Genomic DNA, 25,960 nt, shown 5'->3' with positions numbered 1-25,960 from the left:
GATGCAATTTTTTTTGGGTATTTTGGTAAAATAGAGGTAAAATAAATTTGGAAAATTCACGCTGTCAAATGCTTATTAAATTTTAACAACTCAATTTAATTGTCCATACTTAAAAAAATACTGCACAAATTTCTGCTTCCTTACCCAAACCAGTTCACCAAACCATTTTACCTATCGGCTTCCCGTTGTGCGCACAATAGCGTGCAACTGCTAGTATATATAATCTAAGCCCTGCATTAAATAATTGTTTACATACTTAAAAGAAACTATTCTTTCCATCTTGTAAATACCTATAGGGCTACACTTCATAGATATTAAATGGTTTTCTTAAAAACTTTGATTAAAGCAGATAAAGACGAGCATGCGAAGGCACAACGGAGTCAACCAGACAGGAATGACATTCATTATCCGGCTCATATTAAATCCTTGTTTTCGCCATAGACAGTTTAATTTGTTATTCTGAAGGTACCACGGCATAAAATTTGGATGGGTGTTTTCCATTTATTATTTAAGAAGTAGTACAACACAAGGTTAGAATGAGAAGTGCAGTTGAATGCCCCTCATAAAAAAAGGATCAGTGGAGGAGAGCCTGAGCTTGTTTTTCATACTTGAAGCCATTGGACTTTGAAGTATCTGCACTCCACACAAAGATGCCATGGAGCTTGCCGGACTTCTTGAGTGTCGTGCAGGCATTGAAGAAACCCTTGGCAGGGGACAGCCCTCCGCTGCCGTCGCTAGTAAAGCTAGGCAACACTTTTCCCACGCTGTAGCGTTTCTCCTGAGCGTTGAAATAGTTGATAAACTGCGGGACGGTGGTGCTCGAATCGTAAGCGTAGAATTGGAAATTCACGTAGTCGATCGATTTGCCGTACTTGTTCCACAGGGCACTGTAATGGGACTGCACTTTTGGATCGTCGAACGGAGCGATGGAGGCAAACGAGATAACTTTCTTCTGCTTTAGTTGAGTGATGAGCTGCCCAATACAGGAGGCAAATGTACTGGGATCTGAAACGTCGAAATGCTCATAATCGATGTCGATGCCATCAAGGTGGTATTGCTTGATAATCTTAGTGAGAGAAGAAACTGCATTCTTCACCCACGTCGACACAGAGGATGGATTGAACTGGACGTGAGTTTTACCCACGCTGTCGCCGCCTAAACTGAGAGCAACTCTGACGTTCTTATTTTTGGATTTGATTGCCTGCACAGCGCTCGGGCTCAGATTGCCGGTATCCCAGAAAATATTGAATATTCCGTTTGTGGGAGAACTTCCCGACGGGGTATAGTCGATGGCGAAGGATAGAATGAAGTCAACATGCGTGCCGGGAATGATTGGCACATCCGAGAACTTAACGCCGTTGAATTGTGCGCCTATGTATTCCCTGAATACCCCGGCACCTGCACAGCAATACAAACATTCAATCCATCAAACTTCATTCTAACTGTGCAGTAATTCGAATAATTGAACAATTGATATTTCATAGCAAAACGTTAGATTTTCTTACCCATCGATCCATTCTCTGATAACCCCACAGCCAAAAACAGCATCAGCAGCAGAACAGAGGAAATCTTCGCCATTTGAAGATTTGGATTGGATATATGGAATCAGTAAGGCCCCCTACACTTTATATACAATCTTTTTGAATTGTTTATTATTCATGCCCGAATTGACCAAATGCTTCAGATCCTTCCAATCCGGCAATGTCATGTGCATTCATAAATGATAATGTTTTTTAAATATTAAGTAGTTATTATTTACAGTCATGTCTACCTAGTTCGTGCATTCATAATAATAATAATGGTTGCGTTTGAATACCGAAACGAATAGTAGCCGTCTGAAGCACAAAATATGCCCAATTGTTGCAGAGTACATCAGATTTAAAATACAACCAATTTAATAAGGAGGTTATAAGGTCAAATCTTATCCTCTAGGATTTCATTAACGGACTATATTCACGTGGAGAAGTTTTGGAAAGCAAAACTCATTTCGAGGATTGACCAACTATTTTTAATTTTTGTGTATGGAAATTTCTTTAGTGAAGGTCATATTTGGTAATGTAATTTTACATGCATTTATTGTGAAAGCATGTGATGTAATCATATATAAATCGCCTATAATAGACAGTTTATTTATGGCCTTAATTTTTTTTTTTTTTTTTGGAAAGGTTAAATTTGAAAAAGTAGTTTTATTTAGTATATAAATGGTCTATAATAGACAATTTATTCATGCAGCATAAATTTGTAATAAAAACACGTTTATAAAATGATATAATTAATAATTTTTAAATGTAATTACATAATAAATTGTAACATAAAACTATCTATTAACAAGTATAGATCATTATCCTTTATTGTAAAGTCTTTAAAGAAAATTTACATATATTGTTTTTTGGATATAGCTATTACCTTAGAATAACAAAATATTATTGTGATAAATACAAAAGGTCATTTGGGAGTAAAGTTGTGAATGCTAATAGATTGAGTTGTATAAAACTTGAGATGTCCATAATGATTACAAAGTAAAAGAAAAAAATGATTGAGACAAGTGCTATGGTGGCATAGTGAAGGGATAATAAGAATTAAGTATACGTAGATTTAATATGTGGTGTGTAATAGAGGAGTCAATGTGACAAGATTGTTGTGGGATTTTCTCATGGTGATAGTTATGCAACTATCAAAAAGAAATTATAACCAAAACATAATAATCATGGACATAATAGTAATAAATCGTATAAAACAAACTTTGGTGCCAACCCATCCAATGTGAATTCTAAAGTTATTTTTGAACTACTAAATTAGATTTGCTTCAATAGTGTTAGCTTTCTAGAAGAGAACAAGTATGTGCAAATATAAATTCTTCATATTTTATGATGTGTGAACAGTAACCAAATACAATCATATTTTAAATGATTAGTGAAATTTAGTGTGTGTAAACAATTTTTAAATAACACAAACTACTAATATTTGTACATGCACACATGATTGGATTGCATGCACTAGAAACATATTTGAAAATTTTACATTGATTGTGAACAGAAATACAAGTGTATTACTTAGATGGTACTCTCCAATAGTAACCTTTCTTTATAATTTATTTCTAATTGTAATTCTATGCTAGTACTAGATATATATAAGAAATGAAATGAACTTTAAACTACACATACCAGTAATAAATGTTAAAACTTACACATAAAAAAAAATTTAAGTTTTTAAATCTATATTAAAATAAAAAACTAAAAAATTTATAATTTATATTCTATCTTTAAATAAATTCAAAATTAATATATATTATAATTTAAATATCATATTATGTTTTCTTATAATAAACTTTTGATTCTTTACTAATAATTAAAATTTCATAACTATGATTGTATAAAAATATAGAAAGTCAACAATGTGGTCAAATGGATTTTATAATTATAAAATATTGTGTAATATTCTATATTATTTCTTTAACCACCAAATTCTTGACCTACATGTCACAATTATACATGTTATCATATTATAAACCAATATGATAAGACTATGAAGTTCTAAGCTTTTTTATACCATCTCATCTATCCTTAATATACCCAGTACAAGGAATTTGTCATCTTATTTAGAATTGATTCTTAAAATTATTTTTAACTCATGTCTACATAAACCAACTACCATAAAAAAATGTCTTAACTTTATATCTATCCAACATGTGACTCCAAAATTTCTTAAAACTTAACAAAGAATGTGGACACAAGTGATTGAAAAATGGGAATTAATTACACTTTACAACTTTCATGTGGAAATAGGAAAAGATCTTTTTTGCCAACCTTGAGATAAATATCAACCATTTTCTAGAAAGATCTATCAATTGTGTCTTTTTAAGTTTGTTATATTTGGGTTCTGAAAGGTTAGTGTTCTCTAGTTTTAGGTGTGATAAAATTACAGTCATGGAGGCCCAACATCTATATGTCAAACCCACCTCATATGTCTCCCTAAAAAAAAATATCCAAGTGTGGGACATCTTTGATAAGGGAAGAGTAACCTTGATCTTCAAAATCACGAAAAATATTAGCAAAGACCTCTTGTCTAAGTTTATGAATAGTTGGAACAATGGGAGAGTGGTAGTGGGTGGTGTAAAAATGGACGTATCAAAAGAGATAATTTCCCAAGTAATTGGTTTTAAGTGCGATGGTAAAAAGTTCCCCTGTCTAAGTCAAAATCAAGCTATTAAGAGTATATTTCATTGTTCTTCAAGGATAGAGAGAGGTTAAAAAGACACCAAAATAGATTTAGGAGAGAAGAAGATTTTTAATTGCCATGGGAAGCCATCAGCTATCACTTGATAAATTACTTCACATTGGAGGGTCAATTTGCAACACTTCATGGGTACCATTTTCCTCTTCCCGATCACTTAAGGCATCATAAACCTATTAGTTATCCATTCTTTTCTTTTTCATCCATGGAAAAGTGTTCTTCTAAAGGGGTTTACCTATCGTTAAACTAGGGATTGATTTATGTCATTTACAGTTACAACCTTAAAAATACTCTTGTTCTCTACCCTATTTTTCCCCATGATTTATTTTGCCCCATGATTCTCCTAAGGAACATGATGAAAACCGTCCTCCTCCTAGCAAGTCTAAAAGGAAAATTCCCTATAAAGATTTCTCTACACAATGTCCTCCTCTATTCTCCTAAGAATTGAAAGGTTACCATTAGATGTGGCACAAAATACCTTCTTGTAGCCCTAGTAGTTTAGGGTCTAGGAATGTGAGTGGAAAAGGAAAAGTAGTGATTAAGTCTTTAAAAAGAGGAATGTCATTTCCCCATCTAATGATATTTCTTATAGTGAGCTAGCCAAGGGGGACAAAATGACTTCCTCACGAGAACAAACATTTAGTAGGATGCTAAACTTTTGGCAACTGCTAAGATTATCAAGGCTATAGAAAAAATCCCACCTAAAGATAAAGAAGATCATCACTCAAGAGGCTCTAAATTTTACATTGAGAAAATAGAGAGAAACAAAGAAACCCAAGATGAACTCCTTAACCTGGTTCTCAAAGATTCCATCTCTCAGTCCCCTTTGACAAAGAATAAATTTAATGAGGCACTTCAGGGCTCAATAGCTTAAAGGATCATGGGGATGATGAGATGGTGGAACAAAATGTTGGTGGTGGTACTATTGAGTCCTAGGATTGCCATGCGTTGGTTGTTAATCAGAAGACTTGAATGTTAGGGTTCATAGTTTGGAGATTTATCAAAAATTTCCCTGGATGCAATATAAATAAGAAGTGGATAAAATGTCTTAAGAGTAGAATTTAGAACCTAATTAAGCTTAATAAAAATGGATGCAGAAAATAGTTATGGATGTCCTAATAGTGAGAGAAAAAATGAGAGAAAGAGAAAGAGGAAAGCTCCAGCAAGGGCAAAGGGTGGACAAGCAATATAAAATCAGATTAATGCCTTGTCTGATTAGGAGATGGAGCTTGAGGAGATGATGTATGGGTGGGGCTATATCTCTTAATGCCTCTATGTTGTTTATTTTTTATTTTCTTGATAGTAAATGTTCCTAGGATGTTGCTCTTCACATCTTTAGTTTCAATTTTTATTTAGACAATTTATAAACTCTTCGATATTTTGGTTGATGAGCTTGACCTCTAAACCCTTGTTTTCTTTTGATCGATGGTTTTTTATTTGGATGCATAATGGATTGGGGCCCTTCCGCACTTAATCTAATAATAACATGTGCTTCCACAAATACTAATAATTTTTGTATTTCAATAATTATTATTGATAATAAAATGTGCATCCAAAATGCTAAAGTAGTATGTTCACTCATCATACCATGTTGAGATAATATAAGTGTGTTATATTTGTTATAGTCTACACCAATGTTGAACTATAACTAATTTTTTACTTGAGTATCAAGCTAATAACTTATGCTCTTAAATTTTAATAAAATTTTATTTATTCATGTCCAATAATATAAAATTAATATAATATTATAATTTCACTGATTATTATTGTAGATGATTTCTTCATAGGGTTATCAATGATTGACCTGATAATAATAATTATATTTTTTATTGATGACCACAATTATAATTAATTAGAGAAGAAAATAGATTGTCATGCATTATTGTATTGTGAACATATTGCATGCCTTTCATATTAAAATATATAATATTTTTATAATTTGAAAATATTATTTTAGGAGAGGTTGTATTTGATATTGCAAATCTATTTAATATGAGTGGAACATTGGTCGTGGGGAACTTGGGGTGGTATAGTTTAGTGAGAACGTTGCTAGTTGGGCCCATTTGTAGAATTATTGAATATTTTTGGTTGATTCAAAAATATATTAAATATTATAAATGTATTTAAAATTTGAGGTATATGTTGCATGGCAACCTAGTTTGAGAGAAAAAGGGGGTAAACAAGAAGGTGTTCTAGGCTAAATTATTTAACGAATGGTTCAACTCATTATGTTTTATATAGTGTCAAATAATGTTTACAAATGTGATGGGGAAAATCTTAGTTTCCACATGGCCAATACTATGCATATACTATTGAATAATTTTTTTTAAATGATTAGAAAATGTAGCAAAAGAATCATAGATTATACAAGAGGAATATTTTTGAAATTGAAAAATATAATAACTTTGAAAGGTTTGGGTTGTGGGTATATAGGTGGAGGCATGGGTCAAAGAATAGAAGTGGACATATTTAGACATGTAATCTACTACCACTAATATGAGTACTTTGCCACCTAACTTGGGAGGTCCATAAATGAAATCCATGAAAATGGTTTGAGAAAGTCTAAAATTGTAACAATGACATTTTCATATATCAATTTAAATAACAAACTACTTGATATCTACCTTTCGACCATGACAAAAGAAATTGTGATGTACCTACTCATGAGTTCTAGAAAACCTTGAATGAAAATCTAAGAGAGAGGCATTCACTACATGAAGAATTTGAGTATGTAATTAATAAATACGAAATTTTTATACTATAAATATTGGGCATCCCAAGAGTTGTTGGTGATGAAGGAGGGTTGACAAAGTGTTGGTTGATGAGATGATGTGTGGGCTAACACTTCAGCCACTCTTGTTAGAGAGCTTGCAACCAATTATAAAGGGACATATAAACTACACACTGGATGGCATGGTCCTCAACTTTGTGGGAGAAAGCATCTTAAGCCACATTATCCTTTCCCTTCTTATCTATGATCTCATAGTCCTATTTGATGATTATGGTGACCTATTTTTGCTTTTAATTCTTCAAGCCGTTGTCCTAAGCTCCGTTGCAAAAATTTGGGCGAGGAAAACTTCCTTACGATAAAACTATGGCGAGAAGAACCATGGACTTCTCTCCATCAGATTCTTGTCATCGCTCCTACTGGACCAATAATTGTTATTGCTGTCTTGTCGATTGCAATCACAAAGCGATTTCATATCTTCAATTGTTCAAGCCGCTATCGTCAGCTCTCATAAAAAAAAATAGGACGACGGCAACTTTGTTCCAATCAATAATGACAAGCAGAGTCGATGACTCCTCTACATCTGATTCAATCATATCTCTCGCCATCGTTTGTTCTTGAAAAAATATTATTGATGTTTTGTTGATTGCAATTACTAAGCCACTTCGGGGTGGATATACTAAACCTTTTGCTTCGTACCCACAGTTGCACTAGTTTTCGCTAGGCATGGCCTAATCTGTCTGTAATCTGGTAAGTACTTTTTACTTCAAATTTTCTTCTGAGCTCAGCTAAGCAGCATCTGCGTCTTTAGAATTCCCATCGTCCTCACATATGCTCTGATAATTAATCGTACTACAACCATTGCTCTGCTTGAACTAAAGGAGGAGGCTGCTCCAAACTTGAAAATCGTGAATGACAAATTGGAGGCAACATTAATGACTCGGATGGTGGTAACCTTTGTTAGGCTCTTCAGAATCTTCACGTCTTGGACTTCTGATTTTTTTTTAATGGTAATTATAATTCTTTTTAGGTATAAGATCTTTTGAAAAAGCTAGTATAATTTCAAATGAATAATATAAATCTGAAATTGTGGCATTTAAGACAAACCTTCAATTAGGGGTAGTTCACTGTTTGGTCATCTTCAACAATAGGCTTAAATTCATCAAGAGAAGATGTTTAAGAGTTGTATAAGGGCGGGCTATTGGAAGTCAATCTTGGTGGCATAAGAAAAGTTGGATTTAGTTTGGCTCTCCTCCATATTTCATCATGAAAGGATTTTTAGGAGTTGTACAAGGGCGGACAGGCTCTTGGAAGTCAATCTTGGTGCCTTAATAAAAGTGGGATTTCCTTTGGCTCTCTTTCACGTGTCCATTGTTATAGTGCATCACGGAATTTTGTAAAGTTCTAGTTGAGTGCAGAATTGACTGAAAGAAAAATTGACTTATTTTTATTTAGCATATATTTTTTTTAAAATATTAATTTATAACCAGTGTTTAGAAAAATTTATGTAAAAAATATTTATAGATATTATTATTAAGGTAATTAGAAACAAATAAAATCTATTTTTTGCTTTTTATACACAAATTAAATCCAAACCAAATCCAATTTCTGCTTTATATGATGGGTGAACCTTTAATGTTTCCTACAAGAATTGTGCTAATCTCATATACCCTATTGCCATTGTATAGCATCTATGATGTAATAGATCTATAACATTGATTTTCAAAATGTAATAAATAAAATAAATTATAAATTTAAAAAAATAAATGATAATCTTTTCTATCTCCATCATCCATTCTCCACTCCCAACTTTTATTTTCTAAATCTAATCACATTTATAATTAATTTACAATAAAAGCCTCAAAAGAATAAAATATATGCAAAAAGTAAAATTCCAAAAGCAAAGAATACCCTTTAAACTTTTATTTATTTCAAAAGGACGCACCAGACAAGTATTAAAAGATAATTGACAATACGGAGATACTATTCTCCCTTTATGCAGATTAAGAAATTACCCTTGCTTTAAGGGCGCACTACAAATATACATATCAAATCCCTGTTCACACTATGTCTAGATGCCATTATCCCATTCGTTATTACAAAAGTATTACAACAAATAATTACGATTAGAAATGCATTGGGAAGCGATGACCAAATCAGGATCCCTGAAGAAGAGCCTGAGCTTGCGTTTCGTACTGGAAGCTGCCATTGGCCTTGGAATTGTCTGCACACCACACAGAAATGCCTTGGAGCTTGCCAGAGTCCTTCAGTGTTTGGCACGCATCAAAGAAACCATTGGCAGGCGAAAGCCCTCCACTGCCCCCGGTAGTGAAACTAGTCAACACTTTCCCACCACTGTAACGGGATTCCTAAGCGTTGAAATGGTCGATAAACTGTGACACGGTTGTGCTCGAATCGTAAGCATAGAATTGGAAATTCACATAATCGATCACACTGCTGTACTAGTTCTAGAGAGCAGTGTAATGGGTCTGCACTTCTTCATTGTCGAAGGGAGCGATGGAGGCAAAAGAGATGATGTTGTTCTGCTTCAATTGTGTGATGAGCTGCCCAATACAGGAAGCAAATGTATCGGCATCTGAATAGTCGAAATGCTCGTAGTCGATGTCAATCTCGTCGAGATGGTATTCTTGGATTATGTCGGTGAGAGAAGAAACGGCGTTGCTCACCCACGACGACATAGAGGTTGGCTTGAACTGGGCGTAGGCGCTTCCAACGGTGTCCCCGCCTAAGCTGAGAGCAACCCTAACATTCTGGTTTTGGGATTTTATGGCCTGCATGGCACTCGGGGTCAGATTTTCGCTATCCCAGAAAATGTTGAACTTCCCATCTGTGGGATCGCTTGATGTGGTGTAGTCGATGGCGAAGGCCAGAATGAAGTCGACCTGTGTGCCCGAATTTATTGGCATGTCTGAAAATTGGACGCCATTATACAATGCTCCTATGTATTCTCTGAACACCCCCGCACCTGCAAATTAGTACGTGCTTTTTATAGTAACGCGCTATTTATAGTAAAAATAGCACGTACGCGCTTTTTATAGTAAAAATAGCACGTACGTGCTTTTTATAGTTAGGATAGAGCGTATGCGCTTCTTACACCATAAGTACCCCATATGCGCTTTTTATACCATAGATACCCCATACGCACTTTTGACTATTTAGGCTTGGAAATATGCCTGTATGACAAATCTACGGTTTAGAAGTTTTATTTCCCTCCATTTCCCTCCTTTTTGATGTGTTTTATTTTATCAACTTGGTTTCTCGACTTCATCATGTGGGTATTTCTAAAATTGCCACCATATTTTCACCCGTCTTCTGAGCTTTCTAACCATAGAATTTTTTTTAAATTTGAACAACAATAACATATTATTATTGAATTTCTTTTACCAGTGTCTCCATAGTTCTCACAGACATACATGCATCATTTTTCTAATAACTTTTGATATACCTATCTAAATTTAAAAAAATTTATATATTATTGTAGTGCACTTAATTCTTTACAATTAAAAAAAAAATTGTATTTTCGATTTTTCTAGTACAACTTATGCTTCGTGCATGAACATGTACCTAATTTTTAGGATGTGCTTGATTGGAAAAATCATTAAAAAAAATACTCAACAAAAAATTACAAAAAAATACACATCTTCTAGTGCTCACTTTTAACTATCTTTTTGCCAAATGATTTGTCAAAATACTAAACCTAACTATGAATTTTTTGATGCGCACGTCAGACACTATGTTATGTTTTTGTGAAAAAATCAAGGTCTGTTTTTTATTCGCGAAGGATTTGACCCCCTTTATCTTATCCAATTTTGAAAAATTTTAGTAGTTTGGAAACTAGATTCAGAGTACTATAATATTTGTTCTTTGATATCTTCATATCTTGAGTGGATGACTTTCAAAGTTTGCCTCCAAGTTCAGGTTCTCCTGATTTCAGAAAAATAAAAGTGTCCACTTATATCCCCCTTTTTGGCCACCATCTTTGTGCACTTACCCTAGATCTATGTGCCCACTCTAAAGACTTGGTTGAGGGCTTTCTGCAATGGGATCCAATCATCTTCTGAGGGAAGAGCTTGGGATTTAAGAATTTGATGATCCTGATCTAAATCAATGGTTTTCTTGAAAGGAAGGCTTCTTAGTTCATTTAGAGTTATCTCAATGAGAATACAGAGTTGACCTAAGGGATGAATCAATTCTTCAATCTTTCCAGCATCAAGAGTGTCACTCAAATATTGGAGATATGACTAGTCCTGTCAGCGCTGGTCTGTTTAGTCCATAACCTGCTTGACCTTCATTATTGGGTCATTCAGGAGGAAAGGTGAGAGAAATCCACTATTCATAAACTACTCAAATTGGTCCCTCATATGTGTGGTTGAGGACCTTAATGTTGCCAAGCTATACATAGCCTGAATAGTTGCCTTGTGGCAATTTATGGGCTCATTTGCCTTCCTTGCTATTGCTCCATGATCTTCAATCCCCACTGTTGTCAATTCCTGATCAAAAGGAACACATAGCCAATTACCTAGCCTATAAGAGTCGACAACCTTAGGTGCGATGGATTGCATGATCTGGTCAATGGTATTGCTTGCATCGACACACAATGACTGGGCATATGCCAAGAGTTTGATGGCCGATTGCAAAAAGGCAAAGAACTTCTTCACTTTCTCCCAATGAGAGACATAAATTTTTTGTATAATAGGAGTAAAACCTACAGGAGAAAGAGGAGGAAGTGCAGAAGATGCCGAGAGCAGATTGATTTTAGCATCTTTCAATTCTAACTTTTTAGTCAACTATTTAATCTGTTGAGATTCATCAGACACTTGTTGCTAGACTACAATGATCATTGCACTCTTTTCTTGTGCCTCTTTCTACTTTTAACTATGATTATTGCATTCATTTTCCAAAGCTACTCCTACAACATGTTTCTCCTTACCAAATTGGGATTTCTTATCCTATAATTATTGTAATGCCTGCTCCTTTTCCTTTTTCTCTTCCATGAGGAGAAATTGTGGATTACTTAGCTCTTGGTGGTACTGATCCTTGTCTTTAATGGCATTCTACAATTGGGTTTAGATTTGAGTTACATCTGGGAAGCTTTCTCACATTTGCAGAAGCTCTTGTTCTTTTTCTTGGAACCTTTTAATCAGATCATCTTTTGCAGCCTTCTTCGCATGAAACTAAGCTTCTACTTGGTTCAATTTATTCTAGAGCTTCTCTCTCTCCAATTTTTGTTACTGTGCGATGGACTGAATTTGAGCAATTTCTGCATCTCTATCTTTCTCTCTTTTTAATAAACGCTCAACCATGGCCTTAACAGTATCCAACTCAGTTGTGACCTTATCCAAGCATCATGAATGCTTCAAGAAATCTAATGTTACCACCCTTGGGTCTCTTTCATGAGTTCTGCTTTATCTTGCAGCCTCACCTATTTCAAGTTGATGCTAATGACATGGACTGTATAATCCTCTAGTTTCATTTGTCCTACTGGTTTGATGATATTTGGCATAATCACTGAAAATAATAGGTTCTCGCGATCTTCATTGTATAGTGCCTACACACTAGGCTCAACAGGCTTCTAAGATCCTTTCCTCTCCATTTTTGTGATCTTTGATTTCGAGCAATCTTGATGGAACTTTCCTATTGCATAAACTCTAATGGATATGGAACAAATTTCTTTGTGAAGGAGACTCCAAGAAGAAGAGAAAACGGGATTGGGACAACGAAGGCTTGTGACTGAGTCTACAATGGCAAAGCAAGGGTGGTAGGCAAAAATGGAGAGATTCCTTGTAAAGCACTAGTGGGAGGACAGAAAAGAGGGCCAACACTTAATGATACCAAAGGCATGGAACTTCCAAATCCTAAAGCTCATGCTATGAAAGACATAGATGTCGATTGACTTGGGGTCATTATGAAAGGGGAAGCACTAGCTAGTGTGATGAATGGTGCAAGACTGCGTGGGGAACTAAAAGAAAGGCCTATGGATCTAGAGGTCAGCAAAGCTTGCATAGTGATTACAGTAGCAGGGGAGCTAGGGGCAATAATGAAAACTTGTCAGATTGAGGCCATTAGTGAAACTATAGATTGAGAAGAAAGAATAGGTGGAGTGAAACGTACCTGAGCCAAAGATGTTGTTGACGTGGTTGAAATTTGAGTTGCAGCAAGTACTTGAGCCAAAGAAATTCCTTGGGCATTAGTTTTGTTCTACCTCTTCCTCAGGGCTATTAAGCCAACACTAAAATGACTCTAATGCTGCAATGTCTTGATGGTCTGTTTCCTTAATATTTGTGGTGGCAGGAAAAGTGAGATTGGGTAACTAGGACCCAATCCCAATTTTGCCAACAAATTGGGAATACAAAAGAGCCTAGGGAGATAGATCACTTTGGCTATTTTTTGTGAAAAAGAGAGAGCCAAGGATTATCTCTTAGGGTTTCTATTACTCTTGTTGCAATTGATGAGAAAAACTAGGGTTTTAATGATCAACTAGACTAGGAGATAAAGAATGAAGCACAAATAAACTCAGAATTGAACAAACTTGCAGATCTGAAACTGAGATACTGAAAGCATGAAAGGGGGAGGATTATAGATGTGTACTTGATACTGAAAGTTGAAAAAAACTGACCTAGAATAGGATGCCACACCACTATCCTATTTCTGTAGATAGGAGGCTACAACTGAGAAACTACAAATCTAAGATCCTGAAGTTGTAACTATGTTAAGAATCACTAAAAAGAAAGAGGACCATGCTGCCACTCCATTTTCCTAGGTAGGACCAGGGAACCACACCCCTGCCATAGGAAGATTAGGGTAGATCTAATGATTCTGGGTGGTTCCTGTGCTTTTTGTTGAGCTGAGAGTGCCTCCGGGTACCTGTTTCTGCACCTGCAACTGAAAAGGGAAGGTTTGGGTGGCTATATAGGGTTTTGCCTTAGTCAAACCCCTGTGTTGGTGATTTCCACCTCTACAAATAACTGATAATGTACTAAAAATGTGTTTCCCATAACCTTGTGTGTATGCAAGATCCTAAAATGAAAGTAAACAATCTACAACAACCCTAAAAGTAAACCCTAATTGCTTGTAATTGACAAATTAAATGGTCTAAATAAATGATGCAAAGTGATCTAAAGCATGAATGTAAATATTCAAGTTGATGTAAAGAAGCTCATACAAAGACATGAAAATAACATGTAATCATACCAATCCCCAAGGGAGAGATATTGTCACAAGATGTCCCATTACTCCTCAATGTCTTCAAGGCTCCTAATTAATGATGAATGCTTGATGAAATGTTGTTGAATATTGTTGAATGTTGTTGAAAACTCCACATGGGCTTCTCTTTCACTACATAGAAGGATCCTTATGCTTGCTTTGCTGAAAACTCCCTTAGATTAGATAGATCTTGGTTCCTCCTTCTTAGTTCTTAGTTTCCTTCAAATGAAGAAAGAGAGATCTTATGTACGAAACCCTAGATCTTAAATTCAACTTAATCCCACCTTTAGGCTGACCTAGGAATTGAATTTCCTACCGATCGTTTTGGGTTAAGCATTATAATATCATAGAATTGTGCTCTCGAAATTTTAGGAAAAAAGTTGAGGACTGTGGCAGGAACGCACATGGTCCGACCAAATTTTTACCAAATTTTCAAGGCTATTAGATATGATTATATTAGAGTGAATATTAAACTTACAACTGATTTCAAGGTGTTTTGATATGCGAAATTGGGCCTTAAAGGTCAAAATAGGACATAATTAGGGTTTATTATTAAATGATTTATTGGCGGAATAAAATAAAAAGGGGCACACTTAGGGTAAAGGGCCCAATTTTATGATGTATTAAGTGATGAAATCAGACTTTGTATTAAATTAAATTAATTAATTAAATGCTTAAAGGGAAATAAAAAATGCAAGACACAAGACACACTAAGGCAGGTGCTAACCTAAGCGGGAAACTGTACCATCCTAGCAAGGGTGTACAATTTACAACACTACAATATTTATGAATGGGGCATTTGTATAGCTTCATATGAAGTCAAAGCTCTAGGAGCCTTATATATCATCCTTTGTTCAACCTTTTTACACTTCTCCCTCCATTGTTGGCCTTCTTGTAGAAGAATTGGCTCTACTATAGCAGTGCCACCTAAGGAGAGTTGTAATCACTATCAAAACTATCATCACCATGATACTTCTACCATTCTTGTTCAAAAACTTCATCTATAGTGATGTTCTAAATTCTTGTCATGAGATATTGAATCTCCTATATGTATGTCTAAAAGCCCAATCATTTTCCTTCTGGCCAATCATTCTCATCATCCTCCTTTGCAGAATAGCAGGTATCTTTTTGGCCAAGTCCACCTTCCCTGTTGTCTTGTAAAACTTGAGCCATGGTGTTCATTCCTCTTTAGGAATAAAAGCTAGATCCACATATAGATTAGAGTCTTCTTGGGTTGTACTTATCTAGGTCTCCCAATACTCACGAGGCATATGGAATATGGGTTTCTTCCACTTTGAAAGGTAGTCGTTGGAATCATATCTCCATTTGTCATCAATAAATATTAGCCTTGGTTGGAATAGTTTTGAGGAGACCACACCTTCTTCCTGAAGCCTCTTCTCAAGTGTAATATGTCCTAAAATATTCTAGTCTTGGGTGATAGAGGTTTTGTTTTTTCCTGCACCTATACGGAGTTCAATTAGTGGAAGGGTTCTTCTATAAAACCATGGACTATAATAAAAGAGAAATATTTACCTAAAAACCAGTCACAATGAGGTTGGCATGATATCATCCAGCCAATTTTCTCTTTGGAAAAGTGGGTGTCAAAATATAGACCTTGTTTTCTCAAATCATGCAGGGCAAGACTTAAGAAGGCATCCAAAAAAACATAAGAATCATAAGTGGTAGATAGGAGTGGGGTCCATGTGATTACATGTTTTCTATTCTTTTCATCATCATGGGTAGACAATTCCATATACTCACTAAAGAATTTTACATTTTGATGCAAAAACATATGGATAAAGAATGAGGTGTATTTCAACTTATATTGCTTTATATAATTCACCAGCTACTCAATGATCTCTTAAGTGAGGTCCTTTGCAAAATCATACCAAAAGGGCTCCCTTTTCTTATGAAGCCTTAAGAGCATCCCCATTTTAAATAGGTACATGTCAAAGTCATTGTCAAAGCCACAAATATATGCCAACATAGAGAAGATGTGTTGCAGATCCTTTTGCTTTAAATCTCTAATTACTATCGAGAGATTTGAAAGCTCTGTCTCAGTCGGGTCTCTACCTATTGCACTATTACATAATCTCAGAACGTCTTTCCTCCTTTACTACTATCCCTTTAATTCTTTTCTAGAGAATTTTTATATCACTGGTGAGCAAGCGAATGCACAACATATCTCTAATTACTTCTACAACTATTACTACCCTCGGCATATCTCCCTAGATAATGGCCAAGTCCGGTTTGAAATTTGTAATGAATGCATCATTTAATTAAAGGCAATGAGGGACCATTGGTACAATGTATTGTGGGAGACCACAAACCTAGAGCTTGCACATGCCAAAGACACTAAATTGCCTTTTCTCTTATGGACCAACATTTTAACATAGGCACCCTCCTATAGGTTCGTCGGGTGTTCCCACAAGTCTGAGTCATAAACCTCCTCATACATGTTTGTAACTATCGAAGAATTCTTATGGATGCTCTTCTCAATCATCTTTGTTCCATCGTAGACAAGTTTCGGGGACATGACATGAGAGGCATATGATATGTCTCTGAATACATCCACAAAAGAATCAGTTGTGCTGAGACCTACAATGTCGCCTGAAACACTACCTTTTGTGGCCATCTTTCTATTTCTTCCTTCTCCTCGCTCTTTTACTTAGGCGCAAATAATGTCTTTCTCTCACAAGCCACTACTTTTGCATATGCATTTGTACAATCTATTAATATTCCTTAAGATGTTACTACCCTTGATTTTCACATTCAACAATGAGTTGAAGCTACACTTATGTTCTTTTCTTGATGCATATGCCACCTAGGTTGCTCATGTAAAATTAATTTGCGATATGTTCATGTAGCTACCATCTCAATGGGCTGAAAAGCCACTACACTTAACCCTATTGTCATCAAAGAAATCCAAACATCTTCCTTGAGAAATGCACATTCTCTCACTTGTTGTACATTTAAGACAACCTGCAGAACATATAAGAAAAGAGACACTCAAAATTTACCATAATAAGTAATATATCTACAGATGGACTTGTGGCTTAAGCTCACACCTGCACACTTTTTGAGCTTCTCTACAACCAGATTATAATCTTGTTCAATACTTTTTGCCTGCTGTGAATTTGCTTAACACTATGGACCAACTTGCATAGAATAATGAGTTATTAATTTTGCCTTAGGCTTATATCATTTCACCTCTATAAATATCCCTTGAGCGGATGACCAAACTCATTCTAGCATTCAATTTGATCATTGAGAATAGAGATTATGGATACCCCTATAAGGCTAGTGAGCATTGAGGCACAAACAACTTTCTTAGGAAATATTTTTTATGTTCGGACCTCTAGCTAGGACAAAAAGCATGGCTTGAAGGAAAGTGAAACACTCAATATTTATAGTATTTACATACTTTTTTTTAGAAGTAGCTTACTTGAATGGTTTCAGATGGATTCCATTAACTGGAAACCTGAGTGCTTCACCTTGCATATTTTCCAAATCAAAAGTGTTATGTTCCTTCCATTTAGAAATTCAGAAAGGGCATACCAAAAGGCTATCAAGATTATCATGTTGACCAAGATTGGCACCTTGGTCATTATACTTCAACACAAGGTCCCTGTATTTGAAAGTGGGGTTTGAACTCCTCTTATCAAACCATTTTTTAACAAGTTGTTATCTATCATTCAGGGACATGAAATCCTTCTCCCTTTCTTCTTGCAATAATAATAGTTCTACCATTCAAACTTCCATAGGTTTCATTTTTTTCCATTTCCAAATATTTGAGTAGCTACAACACTAGGATCTCTAAGGATACCAGAAACTAGGCCTCTTTCTCGTATACAAGCTAATAAGGAGGAGTCTTTAGAATTTGTTTAGGGGTTATATGATTATCCCAGAGCACATTCCCTAGGTGTCTATTCCAGTCTCTTTTGTGCTTTTCTCCTATCCTCTTGGTGAGCTGGATTAGGTTCTTGTTTGTTGATAATGTCAAGCCATTCCCTTGCGAGTAATAGTTAGAACACGTTTTATGATATATACCATGGTAAAAAGTGAACTATGTGACTCGAGAACCTAGGAATTCTTTAACATTATTTGAGATGATGCACTTCAGTGGATTGAACCTTGCTACAAGCTCTGCTAAGAAATTTAGGATTTCTATTTAAGTTGCACTATTTAAAGGGACTACTTCTATCGACTTGGTAAAATAATATGTCGCTAGTAGGATCCACTTATGACTAAAACTAGATGTTGGGTTTATCAATCCATTGAAATCTAATCCCCACTAGGAAAAGGGCTCATCCATGACTATAGGTTTTAGAGGCATAGGGCCGCATTATTGCATTTACCAACATAGAACTTGCATCCCTTGCATGCACGGACTAGGGTGTGTGCATCATGGAATAGAGAAGGCCAGTAATATCCTACATGGGTGATTTTTATAGCTATGGTTTGGGCAAAGAAATGACCTCCTACAGAACCATTATGAAATTCATTCAAAATTATTTCCTCTTTCTGCTTGTCCATGCACCGGAGGAGCACTCCATCAAAGTTTCTTTTGGGCAGGATCCCTTTAATCAATTGGTAATAGATATTCTTCCAACCTATATAATCTTCTCTTGTTATGAGGGAGATCAAGGGGAAACTTTCTGATTTGCATGAATTATGTTCTATATGTTAGCCAACATCTCTTAGATGCAAACTCATGAACCAAGACCACTTCCTCTTGCTCCTCTTCAGGAACCTCTATTTCTTGAGCCACGTATTTACAAAGGCCTTTTCCTTGGATTACTTTGTTTGGTCAGATATCAATATCATATTTCAGAATTTTCATAATCAAGCCAACACTTTTTTCTTTGATCTCCCCTTCCATTATATACTCTCAGACACTTAGGTGAGCTACATACACTACTGTCTTGTTGCACGCAATGAAGTGTCCAAATTTCTTCATCCCTTTGACAAAAGTGAATGCTTGCTTCTCTGCAATGTTATATTTGACTTCTTACTCTTTTAGGGTCTTTGAATGGAAAGTGATTGGGTTCTCTCCTTTTCCTTCGTTGTCCTTCTATGTTAGCATGATAGCAATGCTAAACTCACTAGCATAAACATACATTATGAAATATTTAGATAGGTCAAGATTAAATAAAATTGAGGTAGATGAGATGGCTTCCTTGATCTTTTTGAATGCCTCTCTAGCCTCTTTAGTCCATTTGAGCTGCAAGTCATTTTTAAGCATTAGGGTGATGGGTCTTACCAAGCCAGCAAAATAAAAAATGAACTTACTAAAAAAGTTGATTTTCTACACTCCCTTTTTGTTGACACGGAGGGGAAGCTCCTTAATTACTTTAACATGATCTAGATCAATAGAAATGCCTTCCTTGAGGGACACCAAGCACACATTTCTTAGGATTTAGCGAGATCCCAAACTCCTAGCATTTTTGGAAGACTAACTTCAAGTGATCAAAATGCTCACCTTTGAATTTTGAAAACATGTTAAATCATCGAGATAAATCAAGATTATCTTAATTATCAGCTCCTTGAATGCCATGTCCATTGCGCACTAGAAGGTGGAACCTACATTAGATAGACCAAAAGGAATCATGGCATAGGCAAACATTCCTCATTTGGTAGTGAACATCATCTTGTGTTGGTCTTCCTCCTTTATCAATATTTGGTCGTATGCTGAGAAACCATCCAAGAGAGAGAGCATTATTGAACTCACCACCGTTTGTAAAATCAATTCCATGCATGGAAAAGGGTAATGATCCTTCAAATAAACTTTCTACAAGTCCAAAAAATCCACATAAATGTGGTTATCTCCACTCGTCTTCAATACAAGAACAAAATTGGAAACCCAGGATCCATGTTTAATCAAGTAGACTATCCATGAATTTATCATCTTGGTTAGCTCTTGTGTCACAAGGGCTTCAATTTGAGGGTTAACCAACCTCTATTTTTATCTGGTTGGCTTAGCTCCCTCTGCTAGCTCAATTGTATGTTGGACGAAAGAAGGGTTGTATCGTTTAAGATCATCATATGACCATGTGATGACTCCCTTATACTTATCATATAAATGCATCAGTCTATCTTTATCATGTTGGGGAACATTCCTTCCAATCTATAGTTTCTGCTCTTTAGCAACCTTCAGCTTGATATAATCTCTCTTGTCTATTGTGAATTTGATTTTATCATTCTAGGAATCATCACAATCAAATAAGTTCTCTAATGTAATCAAACCTTTAGGGAGCTTGTTGGACTTGAGTTAGATTAGTCGATCCTTATCTAAAATTATATGTTCCAATATCGATAGCATAATAGTTACCAAAGGGATCAAAATCAATAAATTCATTCAAGAAAACTTCATGCTTACGTGTCTGATCATTAGTTACTTCCTCATCCTCCAACAATTTCACATAATGCATTTCATCTTTAGTAATGGAAGTGTGGGTTGCCTCAAAATTCATGAAGGCTTCATCAGCTACATGTTCAAAATGCAATGGTTCAAACACAATTTTTAACTTGGCTCCATGTTTTTTTCTCAAAATAAGGTGTGACCAATATAAGGAGAGGTATCCACCTATCTTGGCTATGAATTCCTTTCATAGGCAAAGGCCAAAGATAGGAGGAATATCAATTATTACAACTTCTTGAGGAACTACAATACTCAGACAAGCATACAAGATCAGTGAAAGCTTCCTAATTATGCCTATGGCTTGGAATTTATTTCCATCAAGATGCATGAAACCTCTATCAAAAGGTTCATATTCTAGTTTTAGGACTTTTGCTATTTATTTTGGCATCACCGTAGTACTAGCCCCAAAATCAAGATAGGGTGGTGCATGCTAGTGATTTTATGTTGCATCTGCATTGCTTGATACCTTCTAACAACATCTCTTGGTACATCGACTTTAGAGACTACATCTTCCCCAAGATTCTGACTCCTGCTGAACCCCCAGTCCTTTTAGCGATTATGATTTTCTCTAACTCTGACTCTAATTATGTAGGGGAAGAAGATAATGAGGAAGATGATGATGAAGAAGAAGATTTATGTCTCCCGTTTGCCATTTTATATGTTTTCTATCTATGTAGTTCTGACAAAAGGCCTCAGAGCAATTTTTCTCTTGCATATTTAAACGAAAACAATATATAATAAAATATAGTTGCTTCTTTCTATGTTACATGGCTCTTTAATGTGAAATGTATGTTTTTTTGTATTTACATACTTATTTTTTAGAAGTAGCTTACTTGAATGGTTTCAGATGGATTCCATTAACTGGAACCCTGAGTGCTTCACCTTGCATATTTTCCAAATCAAAAGCGTTATGTTCCTTCCATTTAGAAATGCAGAAAGGGCATACCAAAAGGCTATCAAGATTATCATGTTGACCAAGATTGGCACCTTGGTCATTATACTTCAACACAAGGTCCCTATATTTGAAAGTGGGGTTTGAACTCCTCTTATCAAACCATTTTTTAACAAGTTGTTATTTGTCATTCAGGGAGATGAAATCCTTCTCCCTTTCTTCTTGCAATAATAATAGTTCTACCATTCAAACTTCCATAGGTTTCATTTTTTCCCATTTCCAAAGATTTGAGAAGCTACAACACTAGGATCTCTAAGGATACCGGAAACTAGGCCTCTTTCTCGTATACAAGCTAATAAGGAGGAGTCTTTAGAATTTGTTTAGGGGTTATACGATTATCCCAGAGTGCATTCCCTAGGTGTCTATTCCAGTCTCTTTTGTGCTTTTCTCCTATCCTCTTGGTGAGCTGGATTAGGTTCTTGTTTGTTGATAATGTCAAGGCATTCCCTTGCGAGTAATAGTTAGAACATGTTTTATGATATATACCATGGTAAAAAGTGAACTATGTGACTTGAGAACCTAGGAATTCTTTAACATTATTTCAGATGATGCACTTTAGCGGATTGAACCTTGCTACAAGCTCTGCTAAGAAATTTAGGATTTCTATTTAAGTTGCACTATTTAAAGGGACTACTTCTATCCACTTGGTAAAATAATATGTCGCTAGTAGGATCCACTTATGACTAAAACTAGATGTTGGGTTTATCAAACCATTGAAACCTAATCCCCACTAGGAAAAGGGCTCATCCATGACTATAGGTTTTGGAGGCATAGGGCCACATTATTGCATTTACCAACATAGAACTTGCATCCCTTGCATGCATGGACCAGGGTGTGTGCATCATGGAATAGAGAAGGCTAGTAATATCCTACATGGGTTATTTTTATAGCTATGGTTTGGGCAGAGAAATGACCTCCTACAGAACCATTATGAAATTCATTCAAAATTATTCCCTCTTTCTGCTTGTCCATGCACCGGAGGAGCACTCCATCAAAGTTTCTTTTGGGCAGGATCCCTTTAATCAATTGGTAATAGATATTCTTCCAACCTATATAATCTTTTCTTGTTATGAGGGAGATCAAGGGGAAACTTTCTGATTTGCATGAATTATGTTCTATATGTTACCCAACATCTCTTAGATGAAGACTCATGAACCAGGACCACTTCCTCTTGCTACTCTTCAAGAACCTCTATTTCTTGAGCCATGTATTTACAAAGGCCTTTTCCTTGGATTACTTTGTTTGGTCAGATATAAATATCATATTTCAGAATTTTCATAATCAAGCCAACACTTTTTTCTTTGATCTCCCCTTCCATTATATACTCTCAGACACTTAGGTGAGCTACATACACTACTGTCTTGTTGCACGCAATGAAGTGTCCAAATTTCTTCATCCCTTTGACAAAAGTGAATGCTTGCTTCTCTGCAATGTTATATTTGACTTCTTACTCTTTTAGGGTCTTTGAATGGAAAGTGATTGGGTTCTCTCCTTTTCCTTCGTTGTCCTTCTATGTTAGCATGATAGCAATGCTAAACTCACTAGCATAAACATACATTATGAAATATTTAGATAGGTCAAGATTAAATAAAATTGAGGTAGATGAGATGGCTTCCTTGATCTTTTTGAATGCCTCTCTAGCCTCTTTAGTCCATTTGAACTGCAAGTCATTTTTAAGCATTAGGGTGATGGGTCTTACCAAGCCAGCAAAATAAAAAATGAACTTACTAAAAAATTTGATTTTCTACACTCCCTTTTTGTTGACAGGGAGGGGAAGCTCCTTAATTACTTTAACATGAACTAGATCAATAGAAATGCCTTCCTTGAGGGACACCAAGCACACATTTCTTAGGATTTAGCGAGATCCCAAACTCCTAGCATTTTTGGAAGACTAACTTCAAGTGATCAAAATGCTCACCTTTGAATTTTGAAAACATGTTAAATCATCGAGATAAATCAAGATTATCTTAATTATCAGCTCCTTGAATGCCATGTCCATTGCGCACTAGAAGGTGGAACCTACATTAGATAGACCAAAAGGAATCATGGCACAGGCAAACATTCCCCATTTGGTAGTGAACATCATCTTGTGTTGGTCTTCCTCCTTTATCAATATTTGGTCGTATCCTGAGAAACCATCCAAGAGAGAGAGCATTATTGAACTCACCACCCTTTGTAAAATCAATTCCATGCATGGAAAAGGGTAATGATCCTTCAAATAAACTTTCTACAAGTCCAAAAAATCCACACAAAATTGGAAACCCAGGTTCCATGTTTAATTAGGTAGACTATCCATGAATTTATCATCTTGGTCAGCTCTTGTGTCACAAGGGCTTCAATTTGAGGGTTAATCGACCTCTATTTTTATCTGGTTGGCTTAGCTCCCTCTGCTAGCTCAATTGTATGTTGGACGAAAGAAGGGTTGTATCGTTTATGATCATCATATGACCATGTGATGACTCCCTTATACTTATCATAGAAATGCATCAGTCTATCTTTATCATGTTGGGGAACATTCCTTCCAATCTATAGTTTCTTCCCTTTAGCAACCTTCAGCTTGATATAATCTCAATTGTCTATTGTGAATTTCATTTTATCATTCTAGGAATCATCACAATCAAATAAGTTCTCTAATGTAATCAAACCTTTAGGGAGCTTGTTGGACTTGAGTTAGATTACTCGATCCTTATCAAAAATTATATGTTCCAATATCGATAGCATAATAGTTACCAAAGGGATCAAAATCAATAAATTCATTCAAGAAAACTTCATGCTTATGTGTCTGATCATCAGTTACTTCCTCATCCTCCAACAATTTCACATAAAGCATTTCATCTTTAGTAATGGAAGTGTGGGTTGCCTCAAAATTCATGAAGGCTTCATCAGCTACATGTTCAAAATGCAATGGTTCAAACACAATTTTTAACTCGGCTCCATGTTTTTTTCTCAAAATAAGGTGTGACCAATATAAGGAGAGGTATCCACCTATCTTGGCTATGAATTCCTTTCATAGGCAAAGGCCAAAGATAGGAGGAATATCAATTATTACAACTTCTTGAGGAACTACAATACTCAGACAAGCATACAAGATCAGTGAAAGCTTCCTAATTATGCCTATGGCTTGGAATTTATTTCCATCAAGATGCATGACACCTCTATTAAAAGGTTCATATTCTAGTTTTAGGACTTTTGCTATTTATTTTGGCATCACCGTAGTACTAGCCCCAAAATCAATCATAGAATTATGAAGCAATTTATCCCCAACAGTGAGAGTTAAAAAGAAATAGGTTGGATTCAGTTTATCTACCTTTTCATTTGTAGATGCCTCCCCTTGGTTAGTAAGAGCTGCAATCAGATATGGTGGAATCCCAGATTCGATCCCTTTATCTTTTTCAGACACTGACTTAGTCATAGGTCTAGCCTAAATCTTCTCTGTTTCACCCAACGCTTCTCGTAACAAATATTTTTGGTTCAAGATAGCGAGGATATCCCAAAAAGATACATTAGACTGGACAATTAGGCTTAGATAATTAAATAAATAAAATATTTATTTAATTAGACTGGACAATTTTAGGTGTCTACAAATAGCATACATGATATCTAATCTCATTAACATATTTTTGTTATGAAATAGAAATATCGTAATTCCATTTCCTTTTATTCCAAGGAAATAATACATTAATACCAAATATATCATTTCAAATGTAATCTTCATGGCATGTTAAAACTCATCCAAAAACTTTTGACTATTTCCTATAAAATTCAAATTCAAATTTTCTTTAATTAACTATCTATCCTACTATATTATGGTCCATGTGCTTGTTTTAGCCTGTAAAATGGCCTTTTTAAACTATAAATTTTTTCCTCTTGTCCTAAAACTTGATAACCAAGTGGTTGTTCTACATACACTTCTTCATTCAATAAACCATTTGAAATAACTAATTTAGCATCAAATTGATAAATTTTCAAACTATGTTGGGATGATAATATTAAATCTCTTCTGTGATGTCAAATATAGCAAAATGATAATATGTTTCAATCTAATCAATACCTAGTTGTGAAGAGGATCCATTTGCAACTAATATTTCTCTATATCTTTAAATAGATTCATTATCTTTATATTTAGTTTTAAAGATTGATTTCAAACTTACAACATAATTTAAGGTTTAAGATCAACTAGTTTCCACATTATATTCTTTTCAATTGAATCGATTAACTCATTCATGGCTTTAATCCACACTTCCTATTTCATTGTAGCTTCAAATTCCCATGGTTCAACTTGAATATGAGAAAATAAAGACAATTGTGCAATTTCATCAAGAGTAGTGGTACCTTCATCAATATTATTAAACACATTATCTTTCTTGGTGGACTAGTATTCAGCCTAGATGAAGAAGGTAGT

General features: G+C 35.3%; 1 protein-coding gene and 1 pseudogene across 1 annotated transcript; both read right to left on the bottom strand.

Moving 5' to 3' along the window:
* Positions 1 to 562: 562 nt before the first annotated feature.
* On the bottom strand, positions 563 to 1,578 carry LOC131034179 (chitinase 2-like). Its single transcript, XM_057965570.2, has 2 exons — positions 1,506 to 1,578; positions 563 to 1,398 (listed from the first exon to the last, which is right to left on the bottom strand). Exons 1-2 carry the CDS (start codon positions 1,576 to 1,578, stop codon positions 575 to 577), a joined length of 897 nt encoding a protein of 298 aa, XP_057821553.1. The 3' UTR covers positions 563 to 574.
* Positions 1,579 to 9,079: 7,501 nt separating this feature from the next.
* On the bottom strand, positions 9,080 to 24,970 carry LOC131857216 (chitinase 2-like; annotated as a pseudogene).
* Between the last annotated feature and the right edge of the window lie 990 nt (positions 24,971 to 25,960).

Source organism: Cryptomeria japonica, chromosome 1 (genome assembly GCF_030272615.1).
Source record: "Cryptomeria japonica chromosome 1, Sugi_1.0, whole genome shotgun sequence".
Classification (NCBI taxonomy): domain Eukaryota; kingdom Viridiplantae; phylum Streptophyta; class Pinopsida; order Cupressales; family Cupressaceae; genus Cryptomeria; species Cryptomeria japonica.
This window is presented reverse-complemented; position numbering and strand designations above follow the sequence as displayed.

What these genes read in the sequence shown, in the direction of transcription:
- LOC131034179 (XM_057965570.2), bottom strand. Translation starts at nt 1,578, where the DNA reads ATGGCGAAGATTTCCTCTGTTCTGCTGCTGATGCTGTTTTTGGCTGTG. An exon ending in ATCAGAGAATGGATCGATGG is followed by an intron (nt 1,399 to 1,505) that starts GTAAGAAAATCT and finishes ATTGCTGTGCAG; the next exon opens with GTGCCGGGGTATTCAGGGAA.